The sequence below is a fragment of the Aquarana catesbeiana genome, linkage group LG10 (assembly GCF_042186555.1).
Source record: "Aquarana catesbeiana isolate 2022-GZ linkage group LG10, ASM4218655v1, whole genome shotgun sequence".
In the NCBI taxonomy this organism is placed as follows: Eukaryota; Metazoa; Chordata; class Amphibia; order Anura; family Ranidae; genus Aquarana; species Aquarana catesbeiana.
In genome coordinates, this window is record NC_133333.1 from 52,627,018 (window position 1) to 52,649,957 (window position 22,940).

Sequence of the window (22,940 nt, forward strand, 5' to 3'; positions counted from 1 at the left end):
ATTTATTATTACAGGTACTTATTTTGCACCATCAATTTACACAGTGCTTTACATATGTATATAGCACATTCACATCAGTCCCTGCCCTCAAGGAGTTTACAATCTAAGGTCCATCCATCTATCCAATCTAATCTATGCAATCCATCCATTCAATCTATGTAATCCATCCATCCAATCTAATCTAATCTATGCCATCCATCTATACATCCATCCAATCTAATCTATGTAAGTCATCCATCTATCCATCCAATCTAATCTATGCAATCCATCCATTCAATATAATGTATGTAATCCATCCATCCAATCTAATCTATGTAATCCATCCATCCAATCTAATCTATGCCATCCATCTATACATCTATCCAATCTAATCTATGTAATTCATCCATCTATCCATTCAATCTAATCGATGTAATCCAGCCATCCAATCAATTTTATGTAATCTATCCATCTAATCTAATCTAATCTAATCCATGTAATCTATCCATCCACATGCCTCCCAACTTTTTGAGATGAGAATGAGGGACACCTATTAGCCTACTATTACTTTATATTGGCTTTTGAAATATACAAATGCAGCAAATTAGAAATTAGATAAAAGGTTTAGAACTGGGAAACACTTTTTGATAAATAGTGCATTTTATATACAGCTATATAGATCAGGCCAAAATTAGGGCAAATGAGGAGGAAAGAGGGACAGAGGGACTGTTTCAAATGAGGAACAGTTCCTCAAAATCAGGGACAGTTGGGAGCTATGCATCCATCTAATTGAATCTAATAATTAGATCTAAGGGCAGGGGCCCTTTGATATCCATTACTGATTATAGACTTTAGAATTTAGCTCAGGGTAATCAATGTCGAAAAACTCACCTCCACTGTGCCCCCAGCCTGATGGCTACAGGAACCCGACTGTTGAAAAGCTGGCTGGCCACCCATTGCAGCATACTGCTCAGCTGTAAGTGGTGGAAAAGTAAAAAGTAAATTGGACATAAAGAGAACACAAACTGAGCAGGTATGTTCTTTAAGTGGTAAGTGGCATCCGTAGCTATCAGGTTCACAGGGTAGGAAATCTCACTAATACAGATTAAAACTGGCCATACACAATTCTACATGGAAAATCATAATGGGTGGTCCTGTCACTCACCTCCTGTGTGACATCCTTAGAAGATCAAAGGAGCCAGGCAGGAAATTGTCAGCCAAACAGCAGGGTATTCTGACAGCCAACTGCAGAGGCCCTCAGAATACTATAACCCAGCATGGGGATCCGTCCATCTGTGCTGTATAGCATGGATGAAGGAATCTGTTAGATTTTGTTTATTCAGCCTGCAGGCTAAACAAAAGAAATTCTATCAGTATATGGCCACCTTAAAGGCTCTTTCACATGGGGTGGATCAGTGATGATCCGCCCCGTGAACATCCGCTTGCTCAGTGGGGATCGCTCCGCCGATCCCCGCTGAGCAGGAAGATGACAGGTCCGTCGCTGCACTGTGCAGCAACGGACCTGTCAGAGCGCCGCTCTCCCCTATGGGGGATCAGATGATGACGGACCGTAGAGTCCGTCGTCACCCGATCCGATCCGAAAACGGATGGAAAAGTAGGTTTTTCCTCCGTTACACTTTTTCGGATCGGAGCGGGTCAGATGTCAGCGGACATGTCACCGCTGACATCCGACGCTCCATAGACCTCCATGGAGTGTCCGTTCAGGTCCGCCTAAAAAACTGACAGGCGGACCTGAACGGACAGTCCGTGTGAAAGAGGCCTAATGCCCCGTACACACGGTCGGATTTTCCGATGGAAAATGTGTGATAGGACCCTGTTGTTGGACATTCCAACTGTGTGTAGGCTCCATCACACATTTTCCATCGGATTTTCCGGCACACAAAGTTTGAGAGCAGGATATAAAATTTTCCGACAACAAAATCCGTTGTCGGAATTTCCGATCGTGTGTACACAAATCCGAAGCACAAAGTGCCACGCATGCTCAGAATAAATAAAGAGATGAACTATTGGCTACTGCCCCGTTTATAGTCCCGACGTACGTGTTTTACGTCACCGCGTTTAGAATGATCGGATTTTCCAACAACTTTGTGTGACCGTGTGTATGCAAGACAAGTTTGAGCCAACATCCGTCAGAAAAAATCCTAGGATTTTGTTGTCAGAATGTCCGATCAATGTCCGACCGTGTACGGGGCATTAGACTTGCTGTTTGCAGTAGGCATCACTGAAAATTCCCATCCACCAGCATGCAGGCCGAGGTTGCCACTAATGCCCTCTTTCTAAAAATGCTACTTACCTGGCTGTCATTATGATCCAAAAACTTCCATCACTGACCGAGATAATGTTTGCAGTTCAGGAGCTTTTACTTCACAATCTGCATATTTTCACATAGTGATTCAGAAATGATTGAAGCCAAAGACTGCCAGGCAGCTAGCATTTTTAGAATAAGGTTAGCAAAGCATCTATATTTCTTTCAATACAGGTTCTCTTGAATTATTGTACGAACTTTAAAAAATGACATTATAAAGCAGTATTTAATTCAGGCTTCCCAGGCATGCACCACAGGATGCAATAAAAAATAAATAGTGCAGCGCTGAAAATACTAATCATTAAACGTCCATAAATGGAGAAACATAGAGAGTGTCAGCGGTGATGCAGGGTGCTTCATGCAAATCCACAGTGCTCTTAAGATCTGTGCTCCCCCTCTTGCCAGTCAAACCGCTCACCTTATTGCAGGGACCCCTGAACTAACAGGAAGGTCTCATAAGCGTTTACCACTAATTAGTGGTCAGGGTGGTATCTTGACTGGAAAGACCGGTAACCTCTTCCTTATTAGGGTTCAACAGTATTCATCCAAAATAGGCATGAAATAAAATAAAGAAAAATACATAGTGCTCTCTGCGTAGCTAAAAAACGAATCCTTTTATTAAAGACAGGTACTCACAAATATAGCACTATACCCAGTGCTGGGAGTTAAGGCACGTATTAGTTACAGATGACAAAGAGTGATAAGGTGGCTGCAGTGACGTCTAAACCGGGATAAAACCAATCCGCACGCGTATCGTCCAGCAGGACTTCCTCAGCGGTCTTAGGGTCCCCTAGGTCTAGTCTGTAATTTATATAAACCCCCTTAATCTGATCATCTGTTGTTAATTAGCTCCCGAGCGGTGACCGTCCAATCAGAACGCACCGCTCAGGAATAGGAAGTGGTGAGAGCTCAATTTCGTTTACAGGTTACCATAGTGATCGGCGTCATGATGACTCGACGCCGAATCACATGACTTCCTGTATGGTACAGCCCCTCCCTCCGGAGTATGCAGGCAGGGCATAAAGGCGCTGCCATAGGCTGACGCTCCGGGATGGGGCGTGATTACAAGCAAATACAGGAAGCGATCGCGTCATCTCATTGACGCTGCGTCCGGTCATGTGACCGCTTCGTCTATGGGTACCTCCCTCATTCAATCACACGGACATTGAGATGAGCTGTGATTGGATGACAAAGGGTCACATGATACTGTTAGTCTCCCATCTGCTAAGAAAAGTGTAAGCAGAGGAGGAAGAAACGAGCCCATAGCCTCTGCAAAGCCCCAGATCTAAATAGGAGGGGCAGCAGTTTGGCTGGCCACACAGTACAGAGATACTTTCCGTTGGTGAACAGGACAAAAAATAGCCTTACTATGGTCAATTAGTGAAACATAATTGGAGAAAAATTGTATTATAATTATTAAAAAAGCTACCACAACATAGCTGTTACAAATTAAATAAAAAATGGAACTTTAAAATATATAAAATTATGTACTTAAAAAACACTTCCCTGCAGCCACCTTTTACAATATAGTCATCATCAATTATTCAGACACATAATTGGCAGTCCTATAATTAACATAATACAAAAATAAAAAATCAAGAGACACTAGAAAATGAATAGGAAAATTGTTGATAGATTATTTAACGATCAGAAATGAAGCAGTTCAAATCGAACTCAACATTGAGCCCCGTGGGTACTCCCACGCGCAGCTCATATACCCAGAAGGACTCACGGCGGCTCAATTGTCTAATAAAATTACCCCCTCTCCAATGGGGGGTAACCTTTTCGACTCCCCAAAATTTTAATTTGGTAGGATTACGTTTATGACATAGTTTAAAATGTTTAGAAACATTGTGTGAGTCTAATCCTTTTTTAATATTAGTGATGTGTTCACCAATGCGGACATGCAAAGGTCGGGAAGTTCTCCCCACATATTGTAAGCCGCATTCACATTCCATAATATATACCACCCCTGTCGTGGAGCATGTGATAAAGTCTTTAATCTGATAGGTCTTCTTAGTTGCTGTGGCGATAAACTCTTTACGTTTCTTAACGTTCCCCCTAGCCTGTTTACATGCTGGACAGCGTCCACACGCATAGAAACCTGTCAAGATATTGGATATCCTATTTTGAAACGCACGAGGTGGATCTATAACACCTGGGGCCAACTTGTCTCTTAGGGATGGTGCCCTTTTGTACACAAACTGTGGACGTTCGGGAAGAACTGGGCCGAGTGTTTTATCCTGCTTCAAGATTGGCCAGTATTTGCGAATGATCTTTTCAAATTTTTTGTATTGGACATTGTAGTCCAAAATGATTCTTATATTCCCTGTTTCATCCTGTTTGACCCTAGGTCTATTAGAAACAAGTGACGTTCTATCCATTTTACGAACGGTCTTAATGTGTTTCTTAATATCAGATTTATTATATCCCTTTTGCACAAAACGAGCTGATAGAACTTCAGACTGTGCAAGATATTCCTGCTCGTGTGTGCAATTCCGCCTAATGCGTACAAACTGTCCCTTAGGAATGTTGCACAACCATTGTAAATGGTGGCAACTTCCTAGGGGAATGTACGCATTGCGGTCCGTGGGTTTAAAATGATTTTTTAGCTCTAACACATTATCTTTTATATGAATATCAAGATCCAGATACGTGACATGATCTTTACCCACATTCCAGGAAAGGACAATATTTCTATTGTTCTCATCCAATTTTTTCATAAAACTATCAAGATCGGATCGATCGCCATCCCAAATCATAATAATATCATCAATGTACCGTTGGTAACAGATGAGTTCAGGAGGCGTGTCCTTATAAATCACTTCTTCCTCCCAGTGTGCCATGAACAAGTTGGCAACACTGGGAGCAAAACGAGCCCCCATTGCCACACCCCTTGTTTGGAGAAAAAAACGTCTATTGTACCAAAAATAGTTTTTGGCCAAGCAGAATCTCAAACAATCTAAGATATAGTTCTTATGTCTTTTGGTGAGATCCTCTGAACCAAAAGCCCACTGTACTGAAGTTAACGCATCTTCATGGCTAATGATAGTGTATAAGGAACTGACGTCCGCTGTGATTAGTACACATGAAGATGTAAGTGGGAGAGACTCTAAAATATGGATGATGTGTTTGGTATCTTTTACAAAAGATCGAGTTTTCATAACCATGGGCTGAAGGAAATAGTCAATGTATTGACCCAGTCTAGAAGAGACTGAGTCGATCCCATTGACTATGGGGCGGCCAGGAGGAAGGGTACTGTTTTTATGAATTTCGGGCAAGAAATAAATAATAGGAGTGCGACAAAAAAAAGGATCTAAATAAGAAGCTTCTTTTACACTAAGGACACCAATATGTTTTCCTCTTGCTATAAGGTAATGCAACTCCTCTTTAAATTGGAGCATTGGATCCTTAGAAAGTAGGACATAAGTATTATAATCGGCCAACATTTTTTCCATTTCATTATTGTAATACGTTTTGCTCAAGACAACCAAGCCCCCACCCTTGTCGGCTGGACGTATTACCAGATCTTTACGTTCTATCAGAGACTCGATACCTCTTTTGATATATGATGGATCATTGACTTTCCGGATTTTTAATGTATCTAGGTCTTTAATCACCATATTCCTAAACACTTCCATATGTTTATTATCTCGGTTAGGGGGGTTAAAGACCGATTTGTTACGGAGAGTTGAATGCATAACTGAAGGTTTGTGGATACTAGATGAATTCCGTACTGCGGTATTAGAAAGATGGTATTTCTTAATATTAAGAGACCTGATAAATTTCTGCAAACTGATGTAGGTTTGGAATTTATTTAGGTTGCGGGTAGGGGCATACTTGAGGCCCTTATCTAAAACCTTAATCTCGTCCTCACTCAAAGGTGAGCCACTAAGGTTGTAGATACCCGCTCCTACTGTGGTCTGACTCTTTTGAGTTCGCCTTCCTCCTCTCCTTCCTCTCTGATTTTTCTTTTTCTTAGTCCACTGTCTGGATTTGCAAGGGGTGGGGGCACATTCGACCTCCCCCCTGGGTTGGGTGGAATAAATGGGACACCCCTCCTCATCTCTCTTGGGGACCTGTAAAAATCCCCTCCCCTCCTAGGTCCGGAATTCTGTAGAGGTGCAAACCTATTCTGGGTAGGAATTGGATTCCTAAAAGATTGGAACCCTCTTCCTCTGTTAGGGGGAATACTACGAGGTTTATTAAAATAGTGGTTATCATTGTAACCCCAATTCTGCCCACTTTCAGGAAAATAGGTGTCATCTTGATATGTTACATCATTTGTATGTGGGGGGTTCCAAGGGTATTGTCTATATGGGGATTCATAGACCTCCCTCCTTGTCCCCCTTCCTTTCTTATTCTTACCTCTTTTGTTGTGTACAGACTTGAATGGGTTGGTATTGGTAGGAGTAGCTGGATTATTGTAATCGAACTGATCACAATTATCACCATCGTCCCGCTGAGAAGGCAAAGGAGTATATGGAGGTTCTCTATTGGTGGGTACTGGTGGTAAAGGGGCTGTTACTAAATCACCTGGCTTACTCTGCCATTTATAAATGTTCCCTTTCCCAAAATCCTCAAAATCTCTTATATATTTCTTTTTCTTTTTATTTTGGGTCTCATAGTCCCAATTGACTAGCTTGTTTTTCAACTCAGCTGCGAGTCTAAGAAATTCTTCAGACTCCTTATGAGACTCAATAGAGCTTTTTAATTCAGCGATCTGGGTTTCCAGTAGGGTCATCTTGCGTCGTTTGCGTGCTAATAGAAACTCGATCAGCTCAAGGCCTTTATCGGTGAAAAATTTCTCCCATTCTCTCATCGAATGCTCATCCATAAGGCCATCATTGGGAGGTACTTCCCATCTGAGTCTCCTAGGGATCAGCTTGGCTGTGAGATATTGTTCAAATGAGACCATGTCCCACCATGTTTTGATTTTTTTCTCAAATAAATACCCCACAGGATGGCCAGGAATATATGATGGGAGTGTTTAGGCTGAAATGATAATCTGCATGAAATTGCTGTTGAAATCTCTAAATAGAACTCTGTATGATTTGGCTTTCTAGCTATGAGACAGCTGATGGTAAGAAAATCACCAGCTCTTGGATTCCCAAACCCCTAAGGGCCCATTTCCATTTTTGTTGCATGTAACGTGAGTTGTATTTAAGCAGCCCACAGTTGCCCACTGTGCGGGCCACGCTGCGGATTGTGAATGGTCCCACAGTCTTCTGGACCTGTCATGTCTCCCAGTGCAGGGAGGGGGGCAATAGGAGTGGAAGTGGATACCTTTCAAAATCGGGTACCCGCTCCCTCCCCACTCTCCCCAAAAATGCCATTACTGAAAGAGGAGCAGGGGAGGAGGCCTTAAAGCAGAACTTCCTCTTTTGGGTGGAGCTCTGCTTTAAAGTGGAGTTCCACCCACTTTTACAACTCTTCAGCATCCCTCACTAAACTGTGCACTGTAAACAAATTGGATATTTTTTTATTTTTTTCTCAGTAGCTACTGTAAAATAAAAACCTTTTGCTGTTAAAAAGTGTGGCCACCATAATCCCTAAAGGAGTGGGGACCAGGACGGCGAAAACCACTACCACGTTGGCCTCTCCCTCCTCGCTAAAGTATTGGCTACACCACATGGGTTATCTATTCTTTACACCATTCATTTTATTGCCCTTCTATCACACTATAGATATGATTACTCGTGGAGTATGCTTTAGTATTTCGAGCACGCCCTTTCTACCATTAAATTTGATTTTTACAATTGTTTATCAATCACACAGCACTTTTATAGTGTTATATTCTAGTTCCTTTCAGACTTCCGACATGCAATTATGTGATCCATTTTCTTGCTAGTTGGAACGCATGCTTCAGATGTGGCTGGAGCGCATGACGTCGTTGCGCGGCGACGTGCTTGGACTGCAATGTGCGGACGTTGCTGGGGCGCATGACGTTGAGGCGCGATGTCGTAACTGTGTGTCTGAGCGGCATCTTCTCAGCTCTACCACTGTGCATATCTTTTTGGTCTGTTTTTAAAAGAATATTTTTGTTCCACATACTGGTACTTGTTAGTCCCTTCGTTCATTATATATGGAGTTATACTTCATATGTATTACACTTATAATCCGTGGAACGCATGGTCTCCACCGGAAACACTTCCTTACTATCACACAGGGTTTATAGTGAGGGTTGCAATGCACGCCGGTCGGCCATCTTGCCCCAAAACCGGAAGTAGTGCGATACACATTCGGGACTTGATTCTCAATCTTGGGGTCATATTATCTATATATATCTTGACGGCTGCAATGGAGGGACCCCCCAGACAATGTCTAAGGAGACAAAATGCGTCGGTAGGACTCCATTGCCGCCATTTTATTTATCAATAATGCTCAAATGTGAGTTTTTCCAATTTTTTAATAAATTCATTGTGTAATTTACGGAATTACGCTATGTGGCCCTTTTTGTTCTTTCTCCTTTATCCATCTGGTATTCATGTTTAACGGGCCATCATCTTTATGAGATACACCAGTCTATGAACGGTCCTGGGTTCTTGGTACAGCTCCCAGAGGATTCCATACTGGTAGTGGTTGTTCCACTATACAAGCTTGTTTGACCCATTGAATGTAGGTTCTTTTGGGTTCAAACGTTCTGGTAAGCCTCCATATTATTGATGGTGGTGTCTCTTCATTTCAAGTTTGCACCTGTCAAAATTTTCACACAAAGTTACCTATGGGACTTTTCACCTTATTATTTTATTGATTTATTCACTTGGACTTTTTTGTTTAAACGCTGATTTTTATTCACTTGGTTTATTATATTTTATATTTATATATATATGTGTTTATACATGTATTTATTTATTAGCGCTACACTTTTTGTCTTGTGAACTAAAACTGTAACTTCACAAATATGAGGAATGTCATAGTGTCAAGGGCTAAAATGTCATATGATAGAATCTGAGAATGAAGAGCCATACCAAAATGTAATTGTCTACATGTAGAGTTATTCCAAGTTTAGATAAAAACGAGGCTCAGGGGACAGAGAACAGGCCTTTATCAGGGCTTCAAATGAAAGGTAAATTGTACAAAATATGATGCTAAATATACATTTTTGACCAAGCTGGTCTGGGCTGCTCCAACCAGCGCTATCCTTCCAAATTCTTTTTCTGAATGGCATATATGGTGTTAGTAAATCAGTAAGAGTCCAATTTTGTTTGATTTACCACCACTAGATTTTATATAGTATTTTTTATGGTATTTGTTTTATTAAAGCCCAACTTGAAACTTCCTCCTTGTAGTGGGGCTGGTCCACACAGCAATGGGTGGAAGGAAAGAATATTGCTTGATTTCCCCCAATCAACACAGTCGGTGTTATGATCTTCTGGCAGGAAAGGCAGAACCACAATGATCACTGCTGCGGCTAAAGCCGCCGGCAGTGATCGAATTAAAAAAATCTGAAAGGCTAGTTGTACTGAAGTTGATCAATAGAGCAACTTCAGTACAACCAGCCTGTTCATATATGGATTGAATCTCATCCGATCCATGCTGAAACAGCCAAGATTCGATCCATCCATGCCCAGAGTTACACTGACACATTTCTTTTGAAAAGGTATAATTTAGATAAAACATTTGTTACTGTAATGCCAAAGCTCCTCAGTCTCAAGGTTACCTAGTATACTACCTACCAGCTTGTACTTCACTGATTACACCAGGTGGAACTTCGCTGCCAACAGCATAGGCACCCTCATAATAGGCAGCAGCACATTCGGTAGGTACTTGTGATGGTAAAATATGGTCATCAGTTTTTTGAGCAGGTGTAATGGCATCCGGGATTGCATAAAGATTTTGGAAATCTTCCAGATCACAATATAGTGCTGAAAATGTATAAAAAACGACAAATATAGTTGTCAAAGTAAACACTGGATCATTTAAAAGGTCGGTTCAGCCATGACTGAGGTCTTGGGTATAGATACTTGCCCATGGACAAAAAAACAAAAAAAGGTACCTATTTTTGGGAATGCAGTGCACCACAATGCACACAGTATGCACATCTGTGCATTATGGTGCACTATGGAGTAGGTGTGTTTTCCTTTTGAAAGAGAAGTATGGCCATAGTTTTTTTAGTCATGCTTCTCTTGTGGGTCACAGAAGTGCACTTACTTTTGCTCTCATTTGACTCAGGCTCGGTTCACAACTAAACCGGCTGTGGATTGCACAGCAACGCTGTCCGTCCCTGTTCTCCGTTTCAGGGACGAATCAGGACAGAATCTTTGCCTGAATTCAGCCCTGAAATGGAGGCAAAGACGCACTGTGCAGTGCGCTCCGCAGCCGCCCCGGAGATATGTGAACTGGCTCCATAGAGAGCCGGTCATATTCTCCTGCTATGTGAATTGGATGCGGGGAAACCTGCATCCAATTCGCATAGGTGTGAACCCAGCCTCATTGTCAACTTATAGCAGGCTATAGCCCACTGTCAGCTGACGTCACAGAGCCATATTGTTGGGATCCACAGAGCTGCCTTATTGAAAGTTTGCTCTGGCTCTCATTGCGTGCTAAGAACCCCATCTTGTCTCAGCAGTAGGCAGCAGATAGGAGGACAGAACTCCTCCTACAGATCGTGTGCCTCTGTGCAGCCGCAGCACCCCCTTGTCTCTGTGTCCCCTGGTCTCAGCATTCATCAGACTTCAGACCTCCTCTGGTCCTCTTATAGACCGTGCAATTTCTGCTTTCCAGCAACGCCCACAGCGTTAAGGGAGGGTGGGGGACTCTTGACTTCTGATGGTGAGGGGCCTCTTGACATCTGATGTAAGGTGGGGGGTGTGGTGCTCTGGACATCTAGTCCTATAAATACAACCGGTAATTCTGATGCGGCTGGCAATGAAATTGAGTTTGACACCCCTGGACTACTACAATGGATTTCCAGCAGCCTTCTGGATGTGACACATGGACAACTACATACACAGTGGGGACGGAAAGTATTCAGACCCCCTTAAATTTTTCACTCTTTGTTATATTGCAGCCATTTGCTAAAATCATTTAAGTTCATTTTTTTTCTCATTAATGTACACACAGCACCCCATATTGACAGAAAAACACAGAATTGTTGACATTTTTGCAGATTTATTAAAAAAGAAAAACTAAAATATCACATGGTCCTAAGTATTCAGACCCTTTTCTCAGTATTTAGTAGAAGCACCCTTTTGATCTAATGCAACCATGAGTCTTTTTGGGAAAGATGCAACAAGTTTTTCACACCTGAATTTCGAGATCCTCTGCCATTCCTCCTTGCAGATCCTCTCCAGTTCTGTCAGGTTGGATGGTAAACGTTGGTGGACAGCCATTTAGGTCACTTCAGAGATGCTCAATTGGGTTTAAGTCAGGGCTCTGGCTGGGCCATTCAAGAACAGTTACTGAGTTGTGAAGCCACTCCTTTGTTATTTTAGCTGTATGCTTAGGGTCATTGTCTTGTTGGAAGGTAAACCTTTGGCCCAGTCTGAGGTCCTGAGCACTCTGGAGAAGGTTTTCGCCCAGGATATGCCTGTACTTGGCCGCATTCATCTTTCCCTCAATTGCAACCAGTCGTCCTGTCCCTGCAGCTGAAAAACACCCCCACAGCATGATGCTGCCACCACCATGCTTCACTGTTGGGACTGTATTGGACAGGTGATGAGCAGTGCCTGGTTTTCTCCACACATACCGCTTAGAATTAAGGCCAAAAAGTTCTATCTTGGTCTCATCAGACCAGAGAATCTTATTTCTCACCATCTTGGAGTCCTTCAGGTGTATTTTAGCAAACTCCATGCAGGCTTTCATGTGTCTTGCACTGAGGAGAGCCTTCCGTCGGGCCACTCTGCCAAAAAGCCCCGACTGGTGGAGGCCTGCAGTGATGGTTGACTTTCTACAACTTTCTCCCATCTCCCGACTGCATCTCTGGAGCTCAGCCACAGTGATCTTTGGGTTTTTCTTTACCTCTCTCACCAAGGCTCTTCTCCCCCGATAGCTTAGTTTGGCTGGACGGCCAGCTCTAGGAAGGGTTCTGGTCATCCCAAATGTCTTCCATTTAAGGATTATAGAGGCCACTGTGCTCTTAGGAACCTTAAGTGCAGCAGAAATTTTTTTGTAACCTTGGCCAGATCTGTGCCTTGCCACAATTCTGTCTCTGAGCTCTTCAGGCAGTTCCTTTGACCTCATGATTCTCATTTGCTCTGACATGCACTGTGAGCTGTAAGGTTTTATATAGACAGGTGTGTGGCTTTCCTAATCAAGTTAAATATATGAGTGTCACATCAAAGGGTCTGAATACTTATGACCATGTGATATTTCAGTTTTTCTTTTTTAATAAATCTGCAAAAATGTCAACAATTCTGTGTTTTTTTGTCAATATGGGGTGCTGTGTGTACATTAATGAGAAAAAAAAAGAACTTAAATGATTTTAGCAAATGGCTGCAATATAACAAAGAGTGAAAAATTTAAGGGGGTCTGAATACTTTCCGTCCCCACTGTATAACCAAGCTGGCCAATGTAAGTTTAAATACAAAAGATCATTCCTGGAGTTTACCCTAAATAGTTAAAGTTAGGGGTTAGGGTAAAGGTTAGGTTTAAAGTGAATCTGTGGACATTCAAATATTTACACATTCCTAAAAAGCCACAAATTAGCTTTAAAAAAATAATCCCTAACTGGCCTCTGTAGATGCAGACATTGTGGAGCTATTCATCCTCAAAGTTCACTGTAGAAGCACTAAGGTTATTTAAGTATTTTTTTCCTCCAGAGCTCCTGTTCTGTGTTTGCATCAAGAATTAGAACGCTTAAAGGTTGCCAAGTCCCTGCTGGAAGGGGGAATAGGGGGAGATGAGCTGCCTAAGAGAACAACTACTATTTAATGCTGCCAGCACCTCCACTTCTGGTGGATTCTAGTGGTGGCCAAACAAAGTATAATGAAAGAAAGCACACAAGCACCCATCCTTATTTAAAGTGGTTGTAAACCTTTACAACACACTTTTTGCTACAGAACGGTTTAGGAGATATCCCCTGTATTTTCATGTGCTGATATCATCGGCACATGCGCACTGAAGCAAACTGAAGCAACAGCACGTACTTCAGTGAGTGTGCCGTTACCAGCGGCTCCCGCACGCATGCGGGAGTGACGTCATCGCGGCTTCAGCCAATCACAGCGCCAGAGCCCAGGATACCCGGAAGTAACTCCAGGAGTGATGTCGGCCACCAGAGTGGTGTACGAGGACGGCTGCAGGGGCTTTGATCTAAGATAAGTAATTCTTAATGAGCTAGTAGTGGTTTTTGTTTTTGTTTTTTTTGTCCTAGGGTTTACAGCCACTTTAAAAAGGCAATAACTAATGTATAGAGACCATATTAGGCCATTAGAACTAAAGCAATATTAAACCCAAAAGCAAACTTTGTTTTATATTGAAGTTCTTTCTCGCTTTCTTTCTCTTTTTTGCTATTTCTCTCCCTCTCTTTCGCTTTCTTTTTCTCTCTTTCTTTCTCTCTCTCTCCCTCTCTTTCACGTTTTCACTCTCTCTCTCTTTCCCTCACCAGGTGAAAACAGAGGGAAAAAAGCATAAGAAAATAAAACTGATGCAGCCACCACATCTAAGGATTGGTAAGCTGCATCATATTACATTTTTTATTTTGGGTTTAATACCGCTTTAAACCTTCATTTAGACTTCCTCAGTATAGTGAATCTAATAATAACTAATGCATCCTGTATATTTCCATTGTTCCTGGTCTTGTTTTTTGAATATATGATATGTTTTTTTTTTGTAGCAAATCCCTTTTCTATGAGAAAATGTCTTACCTGCGTTATCTTGGAGAAGCTGTAGGTGTTTCATTTTTTCTGAAATAAATCTTTGCTGAGACTGAAAAACAAAAAAAAACCCATAAGTTTGAACCAGAGCAACCTGTATCAGCATTTAGCAAAACTCCATCCATCATTTTTTTGTTTGTTTTGGTTAGATGATGAAGAGTTCTCTGATCCTTCACTGCCGCCCATCCTGACACCCGTCATGGAGGTCCTGAGCAGTCAGAAGGGGCTGGTAAGCTCAGGACACATGGCACAGGAAGAGGGGTGTCGGATGTGGGGTGGGGTGGCATTTTTATTAGATTAGAAGTGATTAAGCAGCTGAATAAATGTAAATAAAAAGCTTTGTGTAGAAATGTAAACAAACTGTTGGCTGCTATAGCGGCTGTGAGTTTGTTTACATACCAGTATTGTCACTACCACAATGGTTACTGCAGCAAAAACAGAAGAAGATCAGTCTGATGAAATGAGCTCCGGTCCAGAAGGTGATGGGATTGGACTTGGACCCTCAGTACCCAGGGATACACATTGGTGAAGGTATTTATTATTTCAAATTGCACACAAGGATACATTCTACTATTCTATTTGGTTTGATCTACACTTTTTTTTTTTTTTTACACATGGTTATTCTGCATGCTGCCTATTATTGTTTGCCATTCTTTGTACAGTATATCCCTTGATAAGGTGTCTACTACATGCCGGATGCTGCAGTTCACTATTTTTCAAGTACCTTATGACTTGCGTATATACGTAATTTATTTACTAGTGCCCCCCCAACCTCCTCCACTCAATAGTATATAAATGTTTTTCAAGCCATCTTTTCTGCTTTTAATAATTTAATACTTCCCCAGGTCTGTTTTATATATGGAGTATTAATATACTGATAGAGTAATTGTGATAGCAAGAAGTATCACCTGAACCTGCTTATGGTAACTCCTGGGGTACACACAGGTCTCGTGGTCTATAGAAAAAATTCTGTAGACCACAGCACCACACATGGGAGGCATTCTTCAATGTACCCCAACTGCTCTCATGTCCATCCATCCACAAATTGAACCTATGTAATCCATCCATTTATGCATCCAATTTAATCTATGCAATCCATCCATCCAATCTAACCTATGTAATCCATCCTTCCATTCTAATCTATGTAATCCATCTATTCATCCATGCAATTTATTCTATATAATCCATCCATCCATTCAAATCTATGTAACCCATCCATGCAATTTAATCTATATAATCCATCCATTCAATCTAATCTATGTAATCCATCCATCTAATCTATGTAATTTATTATTACAGTTACTTATTTTGCGCCATCAATTTACGCAGTGCTTTACATATGTATATATATATATTGCACATTCACATCAGTCCCTGCCCTCAAGGAGCTTACAATCTAAGATCCATCCATCTATCCAATCTAATCTATGCAACCCATCCATCCCAACCAATCTAATCTATGCAATCCATCCATTCAATCTATGTAATCCATTCATCCAATCTAATCTATGCCATCCATCTATCCAATCTAATCTATGCCATCCATCTATCCAATCTAATCTATGTAATTCATCCATCTATCCATCCAATCTAATCAATGTAATCCAGCCATCCAATCAATTTTATGTAATCTATCCATCCAATCTAATTTAATCTAATCGAATCCATGTAATCTATCCATCCACATGCCTCCCAACTTTTTGAGATGAGAATGAGAGACACCTATTAGCCTACTATTACTTTATATTGGCTTTTGAAATATACAAATGCAGCAAATTAGAAATTAGATAAAAGGTTTAGCACTGGGAAACACTTTCTGATAAATAGTGCATTTTATATACAGTTATATAGATCAGACCAAAATTAGGGCAAATGAGGAGGAAGGAGGGACAGAGGGACTGTTTCATTTTTTTAAATTATTACATTTTTATTAAATTTGACATATCCATTAAAACTGCCTTCATAACATATTTATATTTATCACAAAGAGTCAACACATCTTTATCCATTTCCCAATCCCCCCCCCCCCCAAAAAAAAGGGGAAACTTTCCCTTCTCCCTCCTCCAAATACCTTATATTAAATGTGCTCCCAATTCACCCAAACTATGAGAGAGAAAAAAAAATTTAAGAGGCTTCTATGAGCCATGTCCATATCACTCTTAACACCCAAACAGAGGGACTGTTTCAAATGAGGAACAGTTCCTCAAAATCAGGGACAGTTGGGAGCTATGCATCCATCTAATCAAATCTAATAATTAGATCTAAGGGCAGGGGCCCTTTGATATCCATTACTGATTATAGACTTTAGAATTTAGCTCAGGGTAATCAATGTCGAAAAACTCACCTCCACTGTGCCCCCAGCCTGATGGCTACAGGAACCCGACTGTTGAAAAGCTGGCTGGCCACCCATTGCAGCATACTGCTCAGCTGTAAGTGGTGGAAAAGTAAAAAGTAAATTGGACATAAAGAGAACACAAACTGAGCAGGTATGTTCTTTAAGTGGTAAGTGGCATCCGTAGCTATCAGGTTCACAGGGTAGGAAATCTCACTGATACAGATTAAAACTGGCCATACACAATTCTACATGGAAAATCATAATGGGTGGTCCTGTCACTCACCTCCTGTGTGACATCCTTAGAAGATCAAAGGAGCCAGGCAGGAAATTGTCAGCCAAACACCAGGGTATTCTGACATCCAACTGCGGAGGCCCTCAGAATACAATAACCCAGCATGGGGATCCGTCCATCTGTGCTGTATAGTGTGGATGAAGGAATCTGTTAGATTTTGTTTATTCAGCCTGCAGGCTGAACAAAAGAAAATCTATCAGTATATGGCCACCTTAAGACTTGCTGTTTGCAGTAGGCATCACTGAAAATTCCCATCCACCAGCATGCAGGCAGAGGTTGCCACTAATGCCCTCTTTCTAAAAATGCTACTTACCTGGCTGTCATTATGATCCAAAAACTTCCATCACTGACCGAGATAATGTTTGCAGTTCAGGAGCTTTTACTTCACAATCTGCATATTTTCACATAGTGATTCAGAAATGATTGAAGCCAAAGACTGCCAGGCAGCTAGCATTTTTAGAATAAGGTTAGCAAAGCATCTATATTTCTTTCAGTACAGGTTCTCTTGAATTATTGTACGAACTTTAAAAAATGACATTATAAAGCAGTATTTAATTCAGGCTTCCCAGGCATGCACCACAGGATGGCCAGGAATATATGATGGGAGTGTTTAGGCTGAAATGATAATCTGCATGAAATTGCTGTTGAAATCTCTAAATAGAACTCTGTATGATTTGGCTTTCTAGCTATGAGACAGCTGATGATAAGAAAATCACCAGCTCTTGGATTCCCAAACCCCTAAGGGCCCATTTCCATTTTTGTTGCATGTAACGTGAGTTGTATTTAAGCAGCCCTCTAAAAATAATGTGCCGTCAAAATGTCCCAAAGCATTGAACATGTTACAATATATTTAATGCAGTGCACCACCAATACACTATGGTGCCTTGGGGCATGCTGCAACGTATGTGCATTGCAAAATGAATCGGCACCACAACACATGTAATATGCAGTGTGTTAACGCATAGAACATTGAAGATTTAGTGTCTGCCTGCTTCTCAGTGCAGCAGGAAAGCATGGGTTTTCTGAAACTGGCATCACCACATTCCTGTTGCATATAACACTCTTAATTTTTTATGTCATTTGAACTGTAAAAATACTGCTTCTGGCCACTGGATGGAGCTAAGTATCATAAGAAATTCCTATGATACTTGGCTCCATCAGGTGGCAAAATGTGGTATTTTCCTGATAAAATCGATGATTTACATTTGAACAGCCCTATTTCACTGGGCAAATGGCAAATGTAAATTCTTTAATAATCAACCCTTAAAGAGGAGCTCCAGTCTCCTGTGTAAAAATTAAAAGTCAGCAGCTACAAAAACTTTAGCTTAATAAACAGCCATTCACCTGTCCCACGATCCAGTGATGTGTTTACCCCAGTCATTTTCTACTCTCATCTTCTGCCTTTGACACCGGCATCTTAACTGTGGGCACCCGGCTGTGACAGCTTGCTACTTCACAGCCGGTTGCCCACTGTGCGGGCCACGCTGCAGATTGTGAATGGTCCCACAGTCTTCTGGACCTGTCATGTCTCCCAGAAAACTGCAGGGAGGGGAAGTGGATACCTTTCAAAATCGGGTACCCGCTCCCCCCCCACTCTCCCCAAAAGTGCCATTACTGAAAGAAGAGCAGGGGAGGAGGCCTTAAAGCAGAACTTCCTCCTTTGGGTGGAGCTCTGCTTTAAGTATCAAACATGGAGAAGCAGAGGACTTCAGAGTCTTCAGAGTAGAATCAAGGTTTCAAGCATATCCTTTTGCTCCTAATTATTAGAAGCATAGTGGGCATCCCATAATAGTTATTTTTTTTAAAAAAAGTATTGCTTTTTCTAAAAACACTGTGGTGTGTTATATATGCCTTTTTAAGCTAAAAGGTATGAATATTAGAGTTATTGTGTAAGTAGCTTTGTCTATAAAAACAAAACAAAACACAAGACCCATGATGTGTTCTTACTCTCGTTGTTGCTTCTTGTGATCTCAAACTCTTTGCGAGGATCAGCGGAGTCCGAGCTGTAGTTGGCAACCATACGGATGCTGTCTTTCTGATTCAGTGCCGAACGAAAATTTCTCTTCCATCTTGCTGGGTCTGGTTTATGCCTTTGTGGATCATAGCAGCCGCTATCAATAGCCCAGTCCTACAAATGTCATTAAATAAAGGTATATTATGCATAATAAAACATACTTTTTTTCATTTTGCTTCGTGCTTGTGATGTATTATACCATATTGTAGTTTTTTAACCCTTGCTATAAAAGGTAAAATGGGAGAATACTTTAAGGCTTCTAAAAAGGAAGGTTAAAGGGAAACCATATACAAACAGTTAAAGCGCTTTTTGTCGAGAAAAAAACATTCCACTCTGGGTGATCTATGTTCATTTCATGGATTATAACAAACTTTTTTGCAGATTCCTACCCTTTGTTATTCTGAAGAAATCCCTGTATGTTCCTCTCTGCCTCTGTGCTGAGTGGGTCTAATGGGAGTGGTTTCATAATTATCTATCAGGTGTGCATCTGCACAGCACCAATGAGGAAATCTGCTGGGCCTGCATCCCTGTAGATGTGTTCCTACCGGGAGTATCTCACCAAAAATGACATTTTTGTTGCAGGGGATGCCTGAAATCTGACTTGTATCTTAGGCAGACTTCTGGGAAAATTGGTGAGCCAATCACACAAGCAGGAAATTATGCTTCTGGGGAGTGGTCAGTATACACTCCAGGTAGCCATATTGCAATGCATTCTCAGAAAATGACAGTGGCTGCAGATTGAAAAGGAAAGGTCATTTTTAATAACATTGTCAGGGCTGGGCTCAGCCCTTCCTTCTCGGAGCTGGCCACTCAGCTGTCGGCTAATTGCCAGCTCCTATCTCTCCACAGTTATTCAGCTGTTGATGATATCCTTCTCGGCAGTCCTGCCTACTTAAGCCGTCCAGTCCAGAGGAGCTCTGCCTTCGCCTTGGTCAACATCACAGAAACTATCTCCTACGATCCTGTTCAAGACTTGCTTTGCTGACATCCCTTCTGGCTCCAGATCCTGCTTGCTGTTCCACTACATTGATCCCTGACTTCTGGCTTGGCTGACTATCCATTCCGGTTACTGAACTTTGGCTGTGTAGCAGTATTAAGATTGTCGAAAGTTTCTCTATTCCCCATACATGGGGTCTCGCGTCACAACAGACATACTGGCTGCTCAAACTTCTTTTCCTCAGCATTGAGATGCACAGTTTCTCTATGGCCTTCTAATTTTGGGAGTGGCCTGTCCGGTAAGGAGTTCGGGTGATGTCTGTCTTAAAGTTACACTACATGATATGTACTGTATTTTATGGAAAGATATTTTTTCATTTTTTTTTTTAACATAAGAAAATAAAAATATTACATTTTAACTTCTAAGTACTTCTATGGTTGCCTATGGATGCTCTCTGAAAAGCGATCCAAATGCTGACTGCTCTTCACATGTGAACGAGACTTTTTACATTTTTTTAACTGCCCTGTTGGGGGGCTTTGGTGAACTATCAGGGGTCTAAACAGACCACTGATGTCTCACTTTTGAGACAGAGAAAGGGACTGAGGACAGAGATTCTCAAGCCCCTTTCTCTGCAGCCTCAGCTGCACTGGACAGTGAATGAATGGGAAGTGCTCTTTGCTAAACGGCTTCCTGTTCATTCACAAACAGAAGCATAGTAAACAGTTTACTATGCTTAAAGTAATTTTAAATTATCACCTTGTAAGACAACCCATTCAGTTTAAAATAACAATGAAAGGCAAAACATTTGTGAATAGATATAAAAAAACATTATAAGTACCTTTTTCCCTTTTTTATAAGTGATCACATTCCTTCTGTTCTCAGCTGCTTAAGAGCTGGTGGAGGAGAAGCAGCAGCACACTGAGCTTCCCAGTGAATGGCTGTGCAATAGGGACATGTCAGGACAAGTCTGATCATTGGAGGAAAGCAGGCTGAGTTCCAAGCATAGCTAGAGAACTCACACACATCCAATATAGGGCAGCGCTAGAGTTCAAAACCATAATACTCCTATTATCATTAATGGAGTGCAACCAGCAGTAGTTGTATTGTAAAAATCAAAAAAGTAACTGTCCCATAGTCCGTGTGACGTGCATAAATCAATTGGGGTCCAAGATGTCGCTTGGTCTGCTATCTGCAACGATCCACCACCAACACCTCCACTTGTGAGGCAAACGGGGGGGACAGGCCTCCCCCTTATATAAGTACTCTTACCAGATTGACCTGGGAAATAAGCCTCAAAACAAACCTGCTGAATTTTTTCGCTATACAACGATATCCTCACTGGCGCTCTCATATGCAGGGATTGGATGTCGTACTGATGCTCTCATACCCAGGCAAAAGAAAAATGAAATCCATAGCATAATTCCGTTTAAACTTTAATCAAAAGCAACCATACCACCCTCATAAAAAAACACTTACAATGTACACTTTAAAATAGGCAATCTGACATCCAAACACGTCCGAATGGGAGCAGCTGCAAGGCAGCGTCTCCTACCTCGCTCTGTATACAGTACTCGTGAATTCCTGCTTCCTGCTTCAATCGGCGTGATGGCGTCACTTTACTGACAGTCACTAGAGCCAACACTGACGCGTTTCGTCATACTGACATCATCTGAGGGTGTGGCTTAGCGTCATAACATGCCAGGATTATAAACCATTCCTCCCCTCGCTGTCAACCTATGAGAGCGAGGTTAGTAGACGATCACCTAGGCCCCTCTCATTCGGCTTACAATGTCCAAATCAGAGATAAGGCATATTCACACAGTGAGCTCCAATTTGATAGCAGACAGAGTATCCCATATCACCTTATGAGATGCTCAAACGGAGCGGGTGGATATCTTAATTCATCCATTTTCCATGATTTAAATAGCCCAATAAAATAATCATGAGTAAAATGTTTAAAATATTTTTAAAATGTATGGAGCACAGAAACAAAATGCAGATATAAAACTACAACTGAACCTAAATTAAAAAATCATATATATATATATAAACAGGAACTATGGTATAATAGACCTGTATAAGATATATTAAAATGCAATATCAATGAGATTGCAATGGCACTAAAATGTATACACCCTCTCTATTCAATATTGGTAATAATTGAACAATTACTGTATTAAAACTCAACATTAATATTCCAAAACGTAAAAAGTGGAAGAAGATGATAATCCAGTTGCAAGGATAAACCCGTGGTGGTCCCCGTGAGGGGTGGTCAAAACCATGTTAAAATCATATAATAACTACTTCCCAAATTCCATGCTTATAATATCACCCTTTAATAGTCACTAATGAAGCAGTTCACATCTAATTCCATGTTCATACCTCTAGGCAACAGTGTATCCATGAGATATATCCACCGAGTTTCTCTTTTCGATATTTCTCGTACCAAATTAGACCCTCTCCAGTTGAGGTATATACGATCCACACCCCAAAATTTGAGACCAGACGGGTCTTGGTGATGATGATTTTTAAAGTGCAAAGATACACTGTGGTATTTGAACCCAATTTCTATATTGTGTATGTGTTCAGTGAGCCTGACTTTCAATTTTCTTTTTGTCCGCCCCACATACATTAAATTACAAGGACATTGCAGCACATACACTACATGTGTCGTGTTGCATGTAATGAATTCAGAGATATTAAAAGTCCTATTATTACCAGTGGAAACAAACTCAGATATTAGAACGTACCCCCTGCAGTGCAGCCAGAGGGAGAAAGTCGTCAGTGCTGCAGGGAAATCCACAGAAGTTACAAGGCAGTACAGCCGGCCCTCCTAATTGGCAAGTGCCCATCCCCCCCTTTTGAACTGATGGGGCCCGGTACAGGAGGGCCAGATGCAGGGGTGGACTGACCATTGAGCGACTCGGGCACTGCCCGAGGGCCCTGGGCCACTATGGGGCCCCATCAGGGTTGCCAGCCTCAGTAAAACCAGGGACAGTATGTATAAATCTGTGTTTTTTTTTACATCTGTGTGTACATGTATGTGTATACTGTGTGATTGTATACTGTGTGTGTGTATACTGTGTGGCCCCATAATCTCTGATTGCCTGGGGGCTCCATAATCTCCTATTGCCCGGGGGTCCCATGAGTTATCAGTCCGCCCCTGGCCAGATGTACTGCCTTATCAGTGGCCCTACATTATGTGTGGCAGGCTTAAGAATCTTAGGCATTTTACACTTCC

At 41.5% G+C, this 22,940-nt stretch overlaps 1 protein-coding gene across 3 annotated transcripts in view; it reads right to left on the bottom strand.

Moving 5' to 3' along the window:
* LOC141110685 (interferon regulatory factor 3-like) overlaps positions 1-22,940 on the bottom strand; it is a 54,564-nt gene that overhangs the window by 23,826 nt on the left and 7,798 nt on the right. For 2 of the 3 annotated variants that reach the window (XM_073602183.1, XM_073602182.1), the window contains 5 exons: positions 18,696-18,876; positions 16,466-16,548; positions 14,113-14,173; positions 9,985-10,173; positions 871-953 (listed from right to left, as the gene is read on the bottom strand). In XM_073602183.1, the coding sequence (XP_073458284.1) occupies positions 871-953; positions 9,985-10,173; positions 14,113-14,173; positions 16,466-16,548; positions 18,696-18,876 (597 nt within the window). The remainder of the gene's footprint in view (positions 1-870; positions 954-9,984; positions 10,174-14,112; positions 14,174-16,465; positions 16,549-18,695; positions 18,877-22,940) is intronic. The other variant, XM_073602184.1, reaches the window with a different exon arrangement.